We start from the raw sequence: 20,921 nt of genomic DNA on the forward strand, positions 1-20,921 counted from the left end.
ACATGATCCTCTAAATAGAAGACTTACAAGGCTGTCCAAGTGAACACATCTTATTTAACAACAGTTTTCTTTACGTACCATTGGGAACATTTCTTGGTTTATACCGGGGTAGGCAACCTATGGCACGGGTGCCAAAGGCAGCAGCACGCAAGCTGATTTTCAGTGGCACTCACACTGTCTGGGTCCTGGCCACCAGTCTAGGGGCTCTGCATTTTAATTTAATTTTAAATGAAGCCTCTTAAACATTGTAAAAAACTTATTTACTTTACATACAACAATAGTTTAGTTACATATTATAGTCTTATAGAAAGAGACCTTCTAAAAACATTAACGTATATTACTGGCATGCGAAACCTTAAATTAGAGTGAATGAACGAAGACTAGCACAGCACTTCTGCAAGGTTGCTGACCCCTGGCTTATACCCACTACACTACAAGAGGCCTTATGTCAGAGGATCTACTCCTCCAGCTAAGGAGTTGGTGGGACTCCTTTATTTGACACGGGGATAGCATTTTTCCTCGCCCCTCTATTTCCCCTCCCATCTCCCAATACAGAGTCCTGGGAACAAAAAGTCGGCATCGGGAATCAAAGTGAACCCAAGTGTCCTGTGTGGCAGTGAGAAGCACATCTTTCTAGATCATCCCAGGAACTAAATCTCCTAAGCCAGTCACTGGAAGTGAATCCCATTCAGAGAGGCAAACAGAGGGAATGTGGGGTTTGTTGCTAGATAGATCATTTATTAAAAGTGAAACTCAGGCATTTATCTCTTTGTCTCACAGTACAGTTAGTCTCATACATGGTGGGAGCAGAACATTTTCTACATCTCAGAGAGAATTATACAGTTTCACTATAAGTTACTAGAGTTACACTGACAGTACACAGCTTTCTTACATCAGTAAAAATACAAGCTATCCAAAACATTTGGCAGAAGATCAGCACAACATGTGGGAGGCTGTAATGAAAGGGGGAATGATTGTTTTTTCTCCCAGTAAGCCTGGTACAGGAGTAAAAGGATTTTCTTTTTAAAGTTATCCGATGTGTGTCCTCTTGGTGTTCTGGCTGTGGAATGGGACAAGACAGGATGGGTGAAGACAACAAATGAAAGGCAAAAACGCAAACCTCATTCTTTTAAAAACACTGGAAATCTATTAAGTCAGAGACCCTAAGAACCTATTTTATACATCAGACCTGATTGTAAGTAAAATTCAGAATTTAAGGCAAGAGCCCTCCCATTCCATGAACACTATTTAGTTACTTTCAAACAGAGCTGTGGGTAACGGGTAATGTGGAAGTGAGAGCAGGGTGCAGAAGTGAATGGACTATCTGGTGCTGTTAGAATCCCATTTACAACGAGAAAGCAGAAACTGCAAACTGAACTTTACCCCCTCTCTTATGCTTGATAAGCCCTAGCTGACATGAAGAAAATCAAAATGAGCAATCAACAATATTCTATTGTCTCTCCATGATGGGCCCTTTAGTGAATCCACTGGGCAGTAAAATGGCTCCCACCTAAAAGTTTAATGTTCCCTCATCTCAATAGTTTGAACTTTAAAGAGAAAGCAATGCTAGGTCATTGCAGGAGTAAGACTGGTTTTCTGTTTGAAACAAACGATTTTGGTTAAGTCCCCCTCCATTTACTTACCATGATTTCCCACCGGTATTTACATTAGAACCTACCGACAGAAGTAAAGTGCATGGCCCACCCTTTCTCCTCTCCACTGCATTTGTGTTTGGCATAAAACACTCATTGCAAAATGTTACACTGGTTAGGTGACTCTTCCTTCTCACACACATTTTTAAAAAGCCCATTTAGCTGGGTTTTCATTTGGACCATGTCCTATTTGGAGTTTTCTTTGCTATGCTACCTAGCCTGAAATATGTTTGCTGTGGGTTACTTTGGCTCTAGATTTCATTGCTTGTTTGGATAAGAAGCCATCCTACTGACATGTCTGACTTTCAAATGCCAGACCGGTTTCTTTGGTTTAGCTACACATCAAAAGAGCCTACAACTTTTCTTAGAAGCACGCCTGAAGGTACCAGAGAATTAGGTAAAGTCAGGACAATCTTTATCCTCCACTTCTCTGAATCTTAGGATATGTATACATCACAGCAGTTAGAATGGCACAGCGATGGTGCTGCAGTTCTGCTGTCTGTAGTACTCTAGAGTAGATGCCTCTGACATTGACAGGAAGGGCTTTTACCATTGATGTAGGAAATTCATCTCTTGGAGAGACAGTAGCTAGATTGACGGAAAGAATTCTGGTGATCGAGCTGTGTCTACAGCAGAGTTAGGTCGACCTAACTATGTTGCACAGGGCATTACATTTTTCACAATCCTGAGCAATATAGCTAGGTTGTCCTAAATTTTTAATCAGGCTTTAATATCCAAAGTTTCTAGCAAAACAACTATTAAATATTACTGCAACAGTTTGCTCAAGATATGCAGTATGCAAGATACAGAGATAAAACTAGGCCTTGAAAGATGAACACAGAATGTCTAAGGACAAAGTGCCCCCTAAAGTCTTGCCCACTGTATCAGCTGCACTTTCCAGTCATCACAATGCAACTGCCCCTAATTTAATCCTATCACAGTACACTTCAAATTCTCTTGCTTTTTACTTCACTGAGCCCAAGGCATGAAAAAGGTCAGTGATTTTTTTCTTCCCCTACAAATACAAGTGACCAGCATAGGACCACTACACAGGATGAAATTAACCCACTGAAGAAGCCTGCAGGAGGGACTCTGAGTTCCATCCTAAGGGCTAGGGTCTGATCCAAACCCTAATGAAGTTGATAGGAGTCTTTAAATGGATTAGGTTCTTATGTGGACAGGAGGGTTTCCTATAGGGTCTTCCGCACAGGATGAATTCTACCCACAGACTTGGAAGAAATGATATTCTACTACTAAACGTTTGCACACCATGGTTCAGTTAGACAGCATTTAAGTCCCACCTGTGAAATGCAAATTCTAAAAGTATCAAGGTAAAAACATACACCTTGTGTGAATGAACCGTGTCAATCAAAGCAATTCTGCTCTCCTGCATCTTAAACAAACCCCGAAGTGCAGAAAAATTCTGCTACCTCAGCTTTCACACCTCTGGAGGCTCAAAAAAATATTTGCTGTTGAGGATTTAAAAAACGTTGGACAGTATCATTAATTGGCATGCAGCATAATCAAGTACACACAGCGGCATTACACAGAACAATTGCATTGTTGCATTTCTGGTTATTAAAATCTAAATGCTCTGAGAGCCATAGGCACTCTGAACATGGCTATTGCTGCTGAATTGACGTGTAATGTCAGTTTCTAGCATGGGGAGTCACATGAGTGACCAGTCCCTCCACCAAGACACTTGCTCTCATGATCAAGGCTTGTTACTCTAGCTGAGTTGAGAACAAGAGAATAAGGCATCTCCAAGTGTTTATAAGGCAATGGAATCCAAGGGATCTGAAAACCAAAGATTCCTCTGCTTCTTTGGTGTCCCTCCTCCAACCTCTCCACCTTATAAACTCCCTACTAATGGCTGGTAAACATCTTTCCATCACCACATCTTAGAATGAGATTTTTAAGTATAATTGGGTAAGTGAAACCAACAACAATCATACATTTTATATCAATCGATTAGCTCAGAAAAATGTCCTGAATCCCACCTCTGCACAAAAACATTCCAGTGAATACACCTGAACAGATGGAACCTGCCACCATATTTCCTTTGTAAAGAAACTATTTGCTGCTGAGCGGCTAAAACACTGCAACAAATTATTTGCTCTTTAAAAAAAAACCACCACCACATAAATTCCATTTTTTACAATTTTGGTCTGGAAGTCAGGATGAGGCATAACCTACTCATAACTTGAAGACAGATTTTTCCTTAATCACTCTCCTCCGGCTGCATGCATACAAACTCTGCAGTTAATCATGCAGTCAGAGAACATACCTTCTAAGCATCTGTCCTGAATTATATAAATCAGATCAACTGAGTGATACTGGGTTTTTATTTCATCCTTCCAATAAGGAAGGGACTAGAATAATGGAGACTCTTAAATATTCAAGAAATATTGATGCAAGACATTTGCTTACCATTCCATACACTCCTTCACTGCTTGTGTCAAAGCCCCTTAGGATATGTCTCTATTGCAATTAGACACCTGTGGCTGGCCGATGCCAGCTGACTCCCAAGTGACTGTTTAATTGCAGATGTTTGGGCTTGGGCCTCACTAGGGCCCCGGCTCCAGCCCAAACTCGAATGGCTATATGGCAATTAAATAGCTCCCTAGCCCTAGCCCCATGAGCGTGAGTCAGCTGGCATGGGCCAGTCACAGGTTTTTAACTGAAGGGTAGACATATCCTCTGATCTAAATAGCAAAAGGTTCTTCAAATTCATACTGAACTGGAGTCTGTGAGGACACTTAAAACAATCCACATCCTTCAGAGATGCATCAGATTAAAATGGAATATCCCTAGCACTAGAAGTATTTTCTGCATGACATTGGACTTATTAAAAAGGCTGAAGTTGCTTATATTCCAAATGGATATTCAAGAAAACACTTGAAAGCTTTGCAAACAAACTCAGTTTGCTTAGAGTGGTGACCTTAATTATCTTAACGGACACTTTGGGAAAGCTTAAGATATCAAGAAGTTATTGTAAGAACTGACTTGTACAATAAGCATTACATACAATATCGAGCTGTGTCTCATGTTTAGCTATTCAAAGCTACAGCTGGTTTCTGCTTGTTCAAACCCACAATTGAAAAATTCTAACCTAAATTCTCCACTGTTCACTTTGCTGCTTAAGGCTTGTTTGCATATACGTTCATCAAGTGGGGTCTTGGCATCTCAGAACAGAATAAAAAGACTAAAAAGTTAAAACAGCAGAGGCGCGGACTAGTGTTTTAAATCACAAAGATTACCTTGAATTGGATTTGAGGTCATTGGAAAATGACAGGTCACAACCCTCTTTAGGCTCCCTTTGCCAATTTTGTTTAGGCTGTGAAGGAATACCTTGGCTTGAAATGACAAAAAATGAGTGATTTTAACTTTACTTTGAAAATAAGCAATCACAAAGGACAACTGTGTGCCATTCTATGATCAGCATTATTCCTAGGAAACGTAAATTAAATGCTTATGAAAGGTGAATGTTTTTTGACTCTGTCCATGCCAAAAACAGTTCAGATATCGCATACACTCCTGTTAGTACACTGGTGACATAACTATTGCTCCTAGAATGGTTTATCTGAAATTGGGACTGGAAGTCGGACCAATCTGTGTGCCAGTTTTGTGATGTGGACCTGCTGAAGACCAGATTGAGAATAAAATCACTTGTGTGACTTATACCTGATCTGACCCAGAATAAAAGCTCATGTCATGAGCCATTGCTTCACCTATCCCCGTGAGCCTAAAATTCAAGAGACACAACAGGCTTATGTAAATTAATTAGGGCATTTTAACAACATGATCAAACCAGTGAATTAATTCACAATATTTGCCTAAATGCCACATATTTCCTTAAATGTCATAAGTCCAGAAAATGCAGATGTTCTCAAATGCTTAAACAATTAAATTAAATAATGAGTTTTTAAATAAGGTGAAGCAGATGAAAAGGTTGGCAATATCGGTTTGGTTTCCATATAATATAATGTGAGAAATCCATTTTCAAACCAATCAAATAGCATTCACTGAGTGGATTTGGTGAATTGTAGCATTCACTCACAGAAGACTGGGACTTGTAGCACTGACTCAGAGAAAGGTGGAATGTGCTCAGGTTGTGAGCAAGCTTCAGACAGACTTCTGACCCATGCATTCTAAATTATAATCCACCGCTGTTCCAGTCCTGAGTCAAAGTGTGCTGCATGGCGGTTTGGTGATGCAGAATGAGGCCACTGAATTCTTTTTACTCATCACCTAAATCACATTCAGAAGCAGGCTTCCAGAAGTACTTTAATACACTATATCAATGAACTCCAAAGCCACGGAGTCCTACTGATATCTTTAGTTCTTACTATGATCTTTATTCCTTCATTCCAGTGTTGGCTTTGACTGGGAAGTAAGTCTTCTTAGGCATGTTGGATGCATGTTTTCAGATAGTCCTGACCAAGAGTTTCTATGTCATTCACACACATCACATTTAAAACAAATTTACAATTTAGTTTAACAGTCTTCAGAAGCTTAAAATGCATGACACCACCTGTTCCTTCAATATTATGCTTATTCTCATCCAAAGTCCAACTCATCTTCATTCTAGTTGCTTGCTGCTTTCTGATTTCTGGTCCAGCCTGCTCTTGTTGCTCTTTACCATGTAGATGAAGTAAGCAAGCGTCTCCTTCTCGTTCACAGGAATATTTCTGAAGTGGCGGCTAATAGTCTAAACATTAAAAAAAAAAGGCAAATTCTTGAATTAAATGCAGAAATAAGCAGAGCTAGTTTGGTCTTTGTTCATCCTGACATTGATTTAAGTCTGTCAAGTAAAACACACTTTTATGCAAATATGCATTGATTTGGTCAGTCCTCATTTATCCCTCCACTGTAGCTAGAATGTGCATATGAGCAGAGAGTTGTCTTGCTAAATCAACAATTTCAGCAGCCAATTCACAGGTGGAATTTGGAAGCCAGGAAGTCCTGCTTTCCTAGGAAAGCATTACAACAAGCTAGTTTATTATTTAGCAGTAGAAACCATCCCCCCAATCCATTCCGTGCCAAGTTTGCTCGGAGAGAGTTTCCCCGCAACTCAGTATTTTAAAGAAGGGTGAAGGAAAGCTATTGCCAAGCCAGCCAAAAGAGATAGAGACTTGGCAATGTAAACAATGCAGCTTCAATGGACCTTTGTCCACATTAAAACATGTTGAGGAAGCTTTCATCAAAGGAACTGAAAGGAGATCCACAACAGAAAAAAAAAGCTAGGTCTGCTACCTCAAACTTTGGTAGAAACCCTGGACAGTTAGGTTGCTTTTCTCTCCAAAGGATAAATCTAATGTAAAAAGGGTCTTGTTGGAGCAAGATTAGGAGATGTGCTTTCCCCTATGGTGGAAACATCTCTTTCACTACCCAACACAACTCCAGAATTGGTTTTTGACGCAGGCTGAACAATATGAATCACTCCAAGAAGACTTATGGAAGTTTGAGTTTTCCTTACGGTGGGTTAGAAGCAGATGTCTAAGAGTCTCAGGCAGAAGTGATTCAAGCATGGGAGCTGGACGAGGATCCAGCGTAGGGTCAAAGCTGCTCAAAGTTCACAGGAAATCTGGGAAGTGTGTGACAATTTTAAGTTAGGCTCCCCTTAAGGTTAATCTCTGCTTGCATAATAGTTTTGCTGGGGATACTACTGTAAATGTGCTTCAGTACACAGCGCTTGCCAACAAGAGGGAGTTGAAAGACTGCTTACTAGTTAAGTAGAACACTACAAAAACATGCTATACCAATGTGGATCTAGATCCCACCCTTCACCTTGTTACACCAGGCCATACACTGTACAACATCATCAACATTTCTTCTGTACTCCACTCTGAAAACGAGCAACAAAACATTTTACAAAGCTGCCAAAACTTTGGGTGCTGCATGGTGTAAGAGTCCAGGGCCTGCAAGAAACACACAGTGCAATTTCCGCAGAGGTAAGGTTAACCTGATGAGATTAGAGCTTCCCTAGGAATATGTTCGAGTGAAATCGGGGCAGGAGTTTTTATAACATTGTTTTTATAACATTGGCCTGAAGCAGAACTGCCTTGAACATTAGAATATCTGTTAAGGACCCTACATCTATCTGCAGCATTGCTTGTATAAAAGAGCTACCCAAACTCTTGTCTCAAGTGGAGGACTGAAGGAGGAGACAGCTCTTTAATGGCTTATTAAGAACATAAGAACGGCCATACTAGGTCAGACCAATGGCCCATCTAACCTGGTATTGTGTCTTCTCACAGCAGTCAATGCCAGGTGCTTCAGAAGGCATGAACAGAACAGGCAACCACTGAGCGATCCATTTGGTCACCTACCCCCAGCTTCTGGAGTCAGAGGCTTGGGACACCCAGACCATGGGGTTGCACCCCTGACCATCTTGGCTAATAGCCACTGATGCACCTACCATCCATGAATGTACCTAATTATTTTTTAACCCAGTTTTACTTTTGACCTTCATGACATCCCCGGCAATGAGTTCCACAGGTTAAGTGTGTGTTATGTGAAAAAGTACTTCCTTTTGTTTGTTTTAAGCCTGCTGCCTATTAATTTCATTGGGTGACCCTTGGTTCTTGTGGTATGTGAAGGGACTAAATAACACTTTCTTATTCATTTTGGCCATGCCGTTCATGCTTTTATAGTCCTCTATCGCATCCCATCATAGCCATCTCTTTTCCAAGCTGAAAAGTCCCAGTCTTATTAATCTCTCCTCACAGGCAACCTTAATAATTTTTCGTTGCCCTTCTCTGTACTTCTTCCAATTCTAATTTATCTTTTTTGAGATGGGGCAACCAGAATTGCATGCAGTATTCAACATGTGAGAGTACTATGGAAATATATAGTTGTGTTATGATATTTTCTGTCTTATCTATCCCTTTTCTAATGGTTCCTAACATTGTTCGCTTTTTTGACTGCCACCGCACCCCAAGCAGACGTTGGTCTAATGAAAGATTACCTTGCCCTCTTTGTCTCTGTTAGAACATGTGTCAGGAGTTTGGTTTTACAGCTGCCACCAACTAATAACTTGAAAACTGGTAAATACACAAGGCAATAGGAGAATCCATTTCCTAATTCTATTCACTCTGCCATCATTAATCATTCACTTTCTAAGGAAATAGCAGGATGGGAAGAAAGGAGTACAAACAACAACTACTATAACATGTTCTTCAGGATCCTTCTCACAGAAAGGAGAATATGCTTATAGCCTTCTCCTGGGGCAATTCACTGGAAACCAGCAGCACAGCATCTGGTATGTACTAGTGATAGAGTCGGTGCACCCACTAGTGTCCAGAAAATGTATGTCAGGTTGGGGGAGCAAAAAATACATTTTTTTTCTGTTATAAAAAGCAACTCCCCACACCCTCGCTTACTTCTGCTAGCTGAGCCTTATTGAGGCCAGGCCTGGTCTGTAACTTGTAATGTCTTTTGTACCGTCGCAGCGTGTTCACTTGCAGCTGGAACAGGTCAACCTGGAAAACAGATGCAGGATGACTGGGGTGCAGATGTATCTGAGGAGAGTATCTCAAACTGGCACTTACTAACTCAACAGGACGGCTCTGTCTGTATTCAGAGCCGCATGCGCTTGCTTCAGTGACAAATATATGTCTATTTTTTATATATTAATGCTGCAGAGCCAAAACAGTCTCAGGGGGAGAGAAATTCTGTTCTAACTCATACACCACCACAGAACTGTTAGCCAATTTCCAGCTGTAAGGCCAAATTTTGCTCTCAATTACACCTCTGCATCCTCAGCAATCCTTTCACTTGTAAAGGGAGTGAATCTGATAAGCAGGTCATTTACATACAAAGAGTCCCCCAGTGCCATTTTTACAGAGTTGTTTTTCAAAGTACCACGCTAAGAATTAGAGAGTTACAAACAGAAATCACACTCATTGCTGTTCCCACAGAATCTAGAAACTTGTGGCTGAATACCGTCTTATTACCCACTGAGCAAAGGGCTTGTGTCACAAACTGTTGGGTTTCAGGGCACTGTGAAGCAATGAACTCAACCAGGGATATTTCAGAATCTAAATGTACAATTTCTACAGAGTGAATGTGAGAAAAAACTGCACAAAGGGCAATCAGAAAGTGTACACTTCAACAACAGACCACATGAAGGGAACTTTAAATGTAAATTGCAAAACTCCTTCTTATGTTTTAAATTATGTGTTGAATGTCACTTAACTTTTGCTATCCGCAGCATATGGCACAGAAATTTCGTTTTATTACTAATGTTTTTAGGAACTATGATGTCCTGCCAGCTGGATTAACTAAGCAACTTTCTAGCATGTCAGGTATGAGAAACATCACTAAAGCAAATGAGCCAGCCCAGAAGGATTCTGTTAAGTAATTATTTCAATTTATTATTGTACCACACTAAAAGTGTGCTCAATGCCCAAAAAAGTACAAATAATAATACCACCAGTAGATCTCAAAGCACTCTACAAAGGAGGTCAGTTTCATAACCCCATTTTACAGACAGGGAAACTGAGGAATAGGGAAATTAGATTACATAAGATAATGTGGCTCTTGTCTTAAAGATTTTATCATTTGTTTGTTTCATGGTTTGAGAATTATTATTAAATAATGCTACACTGCAATGTAAAAATATTGTACATATTTCAAAAGGGCATAACATCTTTGAATATTGTTTAGTTAAGCCCACATACCATAGTGGAGATTCTGAAAGCTGTGACATCCTAGAATGATGTATGCTGGGTTGTGGCACCAATCAGGAATCATGCAGTAGGACTTGATGTGCATTATTATTTTTTTTGGAATAGTGTATATGCTGACTTCCTCCTTACTTGTTGTTTCGGCATTCTCTATTAAAACTGGGTGAAATTTTTCAACTGAATAATAAATTTGCTGAAAAATGTAGTCTCAGGGCAAATGAAACTATTCACGGTTTTTGGTCAAATTCAGTACATTTTTAAAAAAATGTAAAAGTTTCGTTTTGAAATTTGGATAGATGTGTTTTTTAAAAAGCACTAAAAATAAAAGCAAATTAGTTTAGGGTCTAATGAAACATTATGTTTGACCCAAAACCAATTCTTTTCGTTTTTGTTTTAGCAAGAAAAAAAAAAAACACACACCTCACATTTCTGTTCAAAACAAAATTAGTTTTTTTATTTATTTAGCTGGGTTGGCCACTGAATTGAAAAATCGATTATTTTCTCAGTTCTACTCCCTGAATATAAAATTGTAGGCTTGGCCTTCTTTTTCACAAATTTTTGCAATTCCCCTTTTATAGAAAGTTCTAAGTGTACACATATATAGAAGAAATCTAAGAAATCCAGGAACTGGGTTACCCAGGGTGATGATAGACAACGCAATATGCTCACAAAACAAAAATCAGAAAAATCTCCCTCAGTATAAAAATTATTCCTGAAAATACTGTCACTTCCACAAGAATTTAGACAAAGTTTCAATTTCGGTGAAAGAAAGACAGTCTTCGCAGCTATATGAAAGTGCTCAAATATCCCTATTTCATAGATTTGGCAATAGCAGCCAACATTCGCTTGTGTAAGACATTACCTCTGGGACATCCATCTCATGCTCAGGAGAGTCTCCTCCATCATCGCTAGTTTTCCTCTTCCTTTTGTTTCGCACACTCTGAATGAAATTCTTGTGGAAATCACAAATGTACAGATGCCTTACCTAAGAGTAAAAAGTAAGGAAAAAAGCAACCAGAGTAGTTATTGTATAAAAAAACCCTATATGAGAGTACGATTATAAAGAAACAATACACAGTGCTAACGAGGCCAATTCAATTAAGGTGGAAGTGGCCTATTCTCAACAGTGGATTACTTTTGTAGTGCTAACAAGGCCAATGCAATATAGGTGGACCATAATTGAATTCGCCTTGTTAGCACTGACCCCACTGCTTGGTAAGGCAACTCCCATTTTTCATATATATACACTGCTTACTGTATTTTTCACTCCATGCATCTGATGAAGTGGGTTTTAACCTATGAAAGCTTATGCCCAAATAAATTTGTTAGTCCCTAAGGTGCCACAAGGACACCTTGTTCTTTTTGCTGATACAGACTAACATGACTACCACTCTGAAAGTTTTAAATAGAAACTTTCTCCATAAAGATATGGCTGCTGAGCTCAAATGTATCTTCCACCCAGCAAGAGACTCATTTATAGGCTTGACTGACAGATGTCACTTAGCATTATCACTAATTGGCTGGCAGCAGATAAGCCTGCTGGATGCCAACCAATAAAAAAGCTTGCAATTTTTTTCATTTAAAAATGATTGTCAACTGTTCAGTTAGATGTGACAGTTTTTAAATTATTGCCTTGTGGGAACAGTTTGAAGTTTTATTCATGTAAATATCTCCCAACTGGTTGGGATCTGTGGAATTAAAGTTACCTCTTTAGGAATGACAGCATTCACAAGTACCTGAGTGGCACTACTGCCTCCAAAACTAAGAGAAAGTGGCCTTTTCTCTATCCTTCCACACACCATGCTCACCGGAATGCAAGATGCGTCTCCTCCAGCATGTATCATCTGGACGTCCTTTTAAATCTCTCACTACTTTACTAGCTCTACTTCTCACTTAATCACCAGTTGATCTCTCTCTCTCTCTCTCTCTCTCCTTCCAGAGCTTTTCTCTGTCCTCTACTTCTTTTACGACATTAGTAGTTATATTATTTAAATCTGTAAAGTCGTTTAGAATAAAGCCTGCAAAATAAGTGTCACATTAGATATACCATACACACAGATCACTACTACTCCTATTCCTTGGAGAGAGGGAAAGAACCCTAGCCTCGTCAATCCGGTGGCTTAAACGTTGCCAGTGTGGCTTCAATAAACACAACTTGCACTGTTTAACACAGGATGTCTATCTTCAGTTTGGTCCCAAATGCCGTGCAATGTCAGGTATAACTGCAGGCTGGTACCAAACTGTTGCATAAGGCTCCTGTGCACTGTAAAGCAGATGCAGGGTACCACCCCAAAAGAAAGCACACGGCAGTGGCCCATGAAGTTGGCAGAGCGCTGCAGAAGCCTTCGGGCTACAGAAAGGCAAGGCTACCCCCGGATTCATAGCCAGGCTGCAACTCACACTTTTGTCAATGTCCAGCTTGAGCTTCTTCTGGGAGATACTCTTCTGGATCCTCTTGCTGAAGGAGGCATTGCCGGCCGGGCGGACACAGCGGTCCCCGTCATCAATCAGGCAGCAGCTCTGGCCGTAAAAGGGGGCAGCGGGGGGCCCATCCCGGCTGTCCTCCTCGGTGCTGAAGCCATTCATCGCCCAGCCCAGCCAGGAAAGTAATGTCAGGGAGACCCCCGATGCCTCCCAACGGCTGAGACTGTGACCCCGGCAATGAGCGCCTCTAACACCCAGCGCCCCACCCCACCACGGGGGCCCCTAGAAACTACCCACGGGGCCCAGCCCCACGGGGGCCCCTAGAAACTCCCGGCACTGTCCCAGCCCCCGGGGCCCCTAGAAACTCGCGGCAGGTCCCAGCACCCCAGGGGGGCCCCTAAAAACTGCCGGCACCGCCTCCCCCCCACAGGGGCCCCTAGAAACCGCCGACAAGGCCCAGTCCCCCGGGGCCCCTAGAAACACCCAGCACCTTCCCCCACCCCTTATCCCAGGGGCCCCTAGAAACTCTCAACGTCCCCGGGCCGCCCCAGGGGCCCCTAGAAACTACCGCCTGGGCCGCCCCGTGAAGGGTCCCGAGACGCCCCGGGCCCCAGCTGGGCGAGGAGCCGGCGAGCGCCCCCCCCCCACTCTCCAGCCGGCTACGGGAGGCGGCGCTGCCGCAGAGCAGACACCAGGCCCCAAAGCGCCGCCGCGCCGGGACCCCGCACACAAAAAACCTGCCCGCCCCGCCTCCTCGGCAGAGGAAGTACCGCCCCTGCGCCCGCATTGGCCGGCGGCGCCCCCGGGGCGGGGTTCCGCCACCGCCAGCGCACCCCATTGGCGGAGGTGGCTGCCCGTCGCCGGCGATGGCCGCTTCCTGCGGAGCCGGACGCCGGGTTGTGCGGGCAGCGGACGGGCCCGGCCTGGGGCACTGAGCCCCCGGCACCGCCCCCCCCCGCGCTCAGGATGACAGCCCCAGCCCAGCCCCCCCCCGGAAGACGGCACAGCCCGGGGGTGCTCACTGTGCACAACGGGGGGGGGCACAATGACACCAGAGCCCCGCGCTCAGGATGACAGCCCCAGCCCAGCCCCCCCTCAGAATCCCCCCCCGGAAGACGGCACAGCCCGGGGGTGCTCACTGTGCACAACGGGGGGGGGCACAATGACACCAGAGCCCCGCGCTCAGGATGACAGCCCCAGCCCAGCCCCCCCTCAGAACCCCCCCCCGGAAGACGGCACAGCCCGGGGGTGCTCACTGTGCACAACGGGGGGGGGCACAATGACACCAGACCCCGAGCTCAGGGCCCCACAGCGTCTAACGGGGGGGAGGGGCAGAGCAAACATGAGGTACCAGCTCCCCCCCGGGGGCCCCATAACACTGCAGCGCCCGGGGACCAGGCTGAGGATGGTGCCAGACGCCTCGATGGCCCCAGCCCCCTAGCACGGGACAGCACCGAGGGGGACCCCAAGTAGCTACCTGCCCGGGAGGGGGGGGGCAGCCTGGATCCTGGGCTGTGTAACTGGGACGTTCCTCTACTCTCCGCTCAGCCGCATCTCACCCTGCACTGCCCCTGCCCCTGCCCCTCTGCTCAGCCAGCTGCGAAGGGACCGCTCCGGCACTTGCGGAAGGAAAGGGCTCCGCCGGAGTGCTGGATGAAGGTATGGTTAGGGGCAAAGAGACTATTCGGTGAAATCTGCGTGCCAACTCTTGCCTTAATAGCCTCCCACAGACATGAACTGGAAGAAGCCGACTGACAAGTTTGTCTCCCTGCTGAGTTGGGGGCAGCCGTCTCCAGCCCTGGCTTCCACAAATGGTCCAACCCGCAAATCGCAAATTAGGAGGATTACACAAACTCCCAACCCTGGCCAGGGTATGCACCATTACACGTGGCCCTTACGCAGTTTGTTTGTATCTGCTGCTGGAGATGAGGGAATGAAAGCCCCTGAGCCAGCCTCTTTAAATAATTCAAAATCTTAAACAATAAACTAAGTACATTAGATCATCCTAAGAATGGCCCTACTGGCTCAGACCAAAGGTCCATCTAGCCCAGTACCCTGCCTTCTGACTGGCCAGTGCCAGGTGCTTCAGAAGGAAAGATCAAGTGATCTGGCCCCTGTTGCCCAGTCCTGGTTTCTAGGAAACAGAGGCTAAGGACACTTCAGAACATGGTTTTGCATGCAAGTAACAAATGCTAAACCACTTCAGATTGTTTTTCTCCCAGACTCCTCATTCCTTCTTAATTTGGTTTGAATCTTCACTTTCTTCTATACTGCTCTTTTATCAAGAGCCAGCCTACAGTTGCAGAATAAAGTTTTCACTCATCTAATGCATGCGCACCAGGATTTTCTCCAAAGCTCTGTGCAATGCTCTCATTATGTTGAACTTAGGTTAAAACAGAAGCATTACAGGGGGAGGCTAGTTGTATCCTTACTTGTAATTTTTATTTCTCTTAATGGTGTGAACATTGCTCTTGGGTCCATTCTGTCACAGTGGAGGTAGTAGCTTAGATTTTTCCTCACTTCCCTCCTTTGCTGCAGCACCACACTCTGATTCCCAGGACTTCCAAAACTGAAATGACACAAACCAGGTAGAAAACACTGTAGATAATAGGATTAACAGAATTAAAGGTATAACCACCTACAAACTTAATTTTACCAAGAACATCTGAATATATACTGGGGCTTTGTCCCAACCAGTGCATGCCCTTCCTGTTATGAGAAATAGAAATTACAGGTTAAAAAATCTTTTTCCTCATCCACTGATCTGGATGGTACTCACGGGAAATAGCAAAAAGAGCGGTTCTTAGGTCAGTCTCACTCTGGGAGAAATGAAAAAGTTACATTTATTTACTTTTCATAGTTTTAATTTGACTTGCATGTTTAGGTTAGATAATGGGTAGGCGTGACATCAGTCTTGCATGCTGTGAAGGAAAGCAAACCTCAAAGGCGCACACACGCTAGAGTTTTTAACTTTGAGCCAGTTGACTGCCAATTAACTCAAGATAGCTGACATGTTTGTAAAAACTATTCTGGACTCACTCCCCAAGTTTTTGTTCCTGTCTACAAAGGTTGCAGTTTACTCTAGGGATCAGCCTTTGTAATAAATGTATAGGGAAGACAGGCTCCTAGTGGCTGCATTGCAAAACTCACTGTACATCTCAGCTTAAGCCTAGGAGGAGTCCGTTGCAGATACCAATACTAAAGAGGTTTTCTTGTTTAATTAAGCATCACAGTTGGTGCAGTTATTGGACTATGGAAGTACATTTGCTTCCAAGCAATTTTGCTCACCCTTTATTTTGAAAGTAATCTTTTTAGCACCAAAATTGCTCTAGGTTGGAGACAGCTACTAAGATAAAAGAGGATTTTTGTGAACTGATGCAAGTTTGTATGTGCAAAAACACCCTCTTATTTCTTTCTTCAGACAAAGGTTCTAAAGCAGGCATCAGCAGTCTTAGAATTTTGAAATCATGTGCAAGAATGAATATGCTTTAATCCAAGTTGTTGGAGTTGCACACAAAAATGTTCCAAGTAAACTCAATCTGCTCAAGGCTCTTGTATTGGTTTATCAGATCTGACTGTTTCCTGGTATTCTCCTAGGCATAGGAAGAGGCATAACATACTGTATTATAGACTCTGGGTATCCAAGGGGAAGATGGGGGTCTTAAAATACAGCCTCAGCCTCTGAGATATTGCAGATACCCCCCTTAGAGAGTAACTGATACCAACAGGTCAGAGCCCATTTCTCATATTCCTCTCTAATAGCTGTGCAAACGCCTCCCCTACCCACCCCTGCTCCCCTCCATTGCTGGCTAGCAGTCACCAAGCAATTCCTATCAGTCTCTCCTGGAAGATACAAAGACTATCAGACCATTGACTTTTGCCAGGGTTCTGAGGCACCTTGCCACCACTTGTCCTTAGCATGAAACAGCTGTGTCTGGTATGGATCAGCTTCCTGAAACCACCAGCCTCTGGCAACGCAAGCACTGCCTTTCAGGCCTCTGCAGGGCTCATTCTCTCTGTAAGGGTTAGCAATGTGCACATACTAACCCACAAGTTTTCTGGGCAGCCCTCTGGGGTGCCCACCCTCTGTTCCATTGACCTCTCACAGAATTCTCAGATCTGCTGTTCCCAAAGGAACACTACTCACCAGCTTGCAAGATTCAATTCAGGATCACCACTCTCCTCAACACACAGTATTGAGATATAGATGTTTGGATATAGTGGAAAGAAGAATACATTTATTATCAAGGAACAGAGATTCAAGTGAAAGAGTAAGAATATTGGAAACAAATAGTTACATATAAAGCAAAATCATAATATGTTTTCTGAAGCCTAAACTTAACTAACAAGGCATTCCCCACCCCCGACAAGATAGCTTACCTCAAGTCGTCTTTCCTGTGTTTTCCGTCAGTTTGGCTGAGATCCCTTCTCATACAATCAAGTCCACTGGAGGCTTGTCTTCACAAATGGAAGGAACAACAGGGGGGAGGAGGAGTTCATCTGCACCCTAGGTATAGTTTCCAGTTTCATTGTCTAACCCCTGCTGGTTTTATTTTCCCTGCCATCTCCGCAATCTATTGATCACCATTTTGCTCAGACTGTAAATGGGCGTTGGTTGTGAAGCACACAGTACTTCATTTTCAGGTGTCCAGCCAGAGTGAGAGAAGCATCTCGTCCCCCCGCCTGCCAGGGGGCTGTGGATCACCTTTTGGTGCCTTGCCTTAACTCAGACCCAGGGCACATATTTTTTTAGTATATATACACGTAACTCTACACATTTTCCTGTACATACATCTCACAATGATTATGATAAGCAGCGTGACACAACGTTTCACTAAAAGAACAGAAGTACTTGTGGCACCTTAGAGACTAACATTTATTTGAGCATAAGCTTTCGTGGGCTACAGCCCACTTCTTCGGATGCATAGACTGGAACATACAGTAAGAAGATATTTAAACATACAGAGAACATGAAAAGGTGGGAGTAGCCATACCGACTGTAAGAGGCCAATCAATTGAGATGAGCTATCATCAGCAGGAGAAAAAAACTTTTGAAGTGATAATCAAGATGACCCATAGAAGGTGTGAGGATACTTAACATGGGGAAATAGATTCAATTAGTGTAATGACCCAGCCATTCCCAGTCTCTGTTCAAACCCAAGTTAATTGTATCTAATTTGCATATTCGAGTTCAGCAGTCTCTCTTTGGAGTCTGTTTTTGAAGGTTTTTTGTTGTAAATTTGCCACCTTTAAGTCTGTCACTGAGTGGTTAGAGAGGTTGAAGTGTTCTCCCACTGGTTTTTGAATGTTATGATTCCTGATGTCAAATTTATGTCCATTTATTCTTTTGTGTAGAGACTGTCCAGTTTGGCCAATGTACATGGCAGAGGGGCATTGCTGGCACATGGTGGCATATATCACCTTGGTAGATGTGCAGGTGAACAAGCCCCTGATGGCATGGCTGATGTGATTAGGTCCTATGATGGTGTCACTTGAATAGATATGTGGACAGAGTTGGCATCAGGCTTTGTTGCAAGGATAGTTTCCTGGGTTAGTGTTTCTGTTGTATGGTGTGCGGTTGCTGGTGAGTATTTGCTTCAGATTAAGGGGCTGTCTGTAAGTGAGGACTGGTCTGTCTCCCAAGATCTACATAACATTCTTTGGCAGACTAGTAGGTAGATACCAAACCAGAGGGTCTCTGTAACCCTTATACACTTCTGTGCCCTCTGCCAGTTGGCCTCAAGACAAGGCATGGGTTAATGACTTCATAGCATTTGGAGACCAAAGCTGGTGCAGAATGGTGCTGCTCATATACTGAGTGGGGTAACTTGCTGGAATCACATGACACCAGAGCTCTGAGCTCTCCGGGTAGGGTTGAAAGTGTTTGTCAAAGTCAGTAACACCCATATGGCCTGGTACCTATGTACCTGAAAGACCACTTCTCCCCTGCAACAAATGCCACTGATCCTCATTATTAAAGAGAGGGATCCGGGCAGGCGGTTCTCTTGCGTATGGCCTCGAGGCAAGGGCTTTTCTGGTATTTTTTCTTTTCTATTACTAGCTGGCTGAGGCTACGTCTACACTACAGCATAAAATCGAAATTACTAAAACCGGTTTTATAAAACCGATATTATAAAATCGATTTTATGCGTCCACATTAGGGCACATTAATTCGGTGGTGTGCGTGCATGGTCCTAGGCTACCATCGATTTCCGGAGCGGTGCACTCTGGGTAGCTGCATTAAAGGAATGAGATCAATAACTTCAATTTCCGTCCACACTAACCCTAAATCGATATAGTAATATCGATTTTAGGGTTACTCCTCTCGTTGGGGAGGAGTACAGAAATCGATTTTAAGAGCCCTTAAAATCGATTTAAAGTGCCTTGTAGTGTGGACGGGTACAGAGTTAAATCAATTTAACTCTGTTTAAATCGATTTAACTGTGTAGTGTGGACCAGGCCTGAGAAAAGCTTATTCTATTACATGGTTGCTGGCTGGCAGAGAATACTCCTGTTCTTGCTGCCAAAATAGAGAGCGGACCATATAGGTTGGATGATGAAGCAGCAAGCAGTGGACAGAGGGAATGTCAGCACAAGAGCCTGGATTGTTTCCTTGTCTGCCTCTGCTGGCCAGAGGATATAGTTCCCGCTGTGTGCACTGGCATAGGAGGCTGTTGGAGAAAGAGATTTAATCAGTGCCAGGCATATGTTACTTTTCCTTTTGCCTTGGTGAAACAATATGAAATGTTTGTTTCACGTGCTGGTCCTCAGCACTTGCTGGGGAAAGAAGTACTCTTGCTGTCTCTCTCTTTGCTAAATTAAATGTTAAGTACCTGCAAATGCAATGCTATATTGATTGAAAATCTTTCTGGAAGATCATGGTGGCCTTGTACGATTACAGTATGCTCCAGCATATTTATCTTCATGAGCTTTGTCACTCTGCTAGGCTAAAACTAGTTGGCTGTAAAATACCTGGCTTAATGGAGATATCCATCCTTTATTGGGTGCACAGCACTAGTCTGATCTAATAGCTCCTTGTGCAAACAGCAACGAGGTGAGAAATGATGTTTCATAAACATATCAGAATGGAGGCAGCTTAGTGCCTTTGGAGGTGTAATAATTGTCTTCTCATCCAGGCCTCCCTCTCTGCACAGATCTCTAAATCTGACTGGGACACTTTCATTTAGATGCTGAATTATGGCCAAAAAGATACAGCTGCCTTCCCTGAGAACTCATTGTTTCAATGCACTCACTCAAAATCCTTGGGACACCCACTCTGCTTTTCTAAAGTGCTTTCCTGTCTGAAGGCATGTCTGCATGGCAGGCAGATGTCAGTAGCTACCAGTGTGGTGCTCTGCTCTTGTTCGATGATAGCAGTTGGCTGCGTGCATGTTCCCTCTGTGTGCTGCCCCAGCTCTGCGCAGATCGCTGACCTAGCAAACCCTGAGAGAACCCCCAAAGACCACAGACTCTAGTAAGCTACAAAGGAACCTGAGCCAGTTTTATTGTCAAACGAAGCACAGTAATAGTTTCCTATAGACTCTACAAGACATACTACGAATTTGTGCCCCCTTGACTCATTAGAGTCTGTCTCCCTCTTTGATCATGTCGATTCAAACAGATCTATCCATCACGTTGTCCTTTTGACCCTGTCTTTAAGATGCACCTGCCTGTTCCTTGTTATCTCTGTGGAGTGTTCTGATGCCATCTTGGCACAAGTCCCTCCGATTAGCACCTATGCGTGGATATACCTGCTTCTAACAGCCCTCTTCTTGCCAACTTCTGTGAGTGGGGCCTGCCTCTGGCTCACAGCCCAGCTTTTGCTTAGCAGTGCCTGGAAGTGCTTTGGTTCAGGCTTCAGGCCTCAGACTGGGCCTTTGATACAAGAGTTTATGTTTCAGGGCCTCATCTTACTACAGCAGAAACCCACGGCAGTCACGGGGCTGAGGCTACGGTGCTAAAAATAGCTACATAGACTTTGGGGCAAGGGCTCTGAACCCTAATGAGGGGGCTGGGCTTCAGAGCCTGATCTGCAGCCTGAGCCCGACTGTCTACACAGCTATTTTCAGTGCTGTGGCGTGATCTTGAGTCAGCAGACCCAGGCTCAGACTTGCTGCTGCGGGTTTCTGCTTGCTCTGTAGACGTACTCAGGGTT

At 43.7% G+C, this 20,921-nt stretch overlaps 1 protein-coding gene across 3 annotated transcripts; it reads right to left on the reverse strand.

Annotated features, from left to right (window-relative positions):
* Positions 1 to 712: 712 nt before the first annotated feature.
* On the reverse strand, positions 713 to 13,484 carry SAP30L (SAP30 like). Of its 3 annotated transcripts, XR_004001544.1 has the most exons (5): positions 12,743 to 13,479; positions 11,205 to 11,327; positions 9,038 to 9,136; positions 4,913 to 6,363; positions 713 to 1,060 (listed from the first exon to the last, which is right to left on the reverse strand). XR_004001544.1 is itself a non-coding variant. In XM_030572020.1 (4 exons), exons 1-4 carry the CDS (start codon positions 12,926 to 12,928, stop codon positions 6,235 to 6,237), a joined length of 537 nt encoding a protein of 178 aa, XP_030427880.1. In that variant the 5' UTR covers positions 12,929 to 13,479; the 3' UTR covers positions 714 to 6,234. The 3 variants fall into 3 exon arrangements, 2 of the variants coding, with proteins under 2 accessions (XP_030427880.1, XP_030427881.1); XM_030572020.1 differs by having other exon boundaries at positions 714 to 6,363; XM_030572021.1 differs by lacking the exon at positions 9,038 to 9,136 and having other exon boundaries at positions 714 to 6,363; positions 12,743 to 13,484.
* Positions 13,485 to 20,921: the final 7,437 nt, after the last annotated feature.

This window comes from Gopherus evgoodei, chromosome 8 (assembly GCF_007399415.2).
Source record: "Gopherus evgoodei ecotype Sinaloan lineage chromosome 8, rGopEvg1_v1.p, whole genome shotgun sequence".
Lineage (NCBI taxonomy): Eukaryota > Metazoa > Chordata > Testudines > Testudinidae > Gopherus > Gopherus evgoodei.

Coding starts and splice junctions, on each gene's coding strand:
- SAP30L (XM_030572020.1), bottom strand. CDS start 12,928: ATGAATGGCTTCAGCACCGAGGAGGACAGCCGGGATGGGCCCCCCGCT. Junction 9,137..11,204: donor ATGAGATGGATGTCCCAGAG/GTAATGTCTTAC, acceptor TCTGTTTTCCAG/GTTGACCTGTTCCAGCTGCA. Junction 6,364..9,037: donor ATAAGGCTCAGCTAGCAGAA/GTAAGCGAGGGT, acceptor TTTAATGTTTAG/ACTATTAGCCGCCACTTCAG.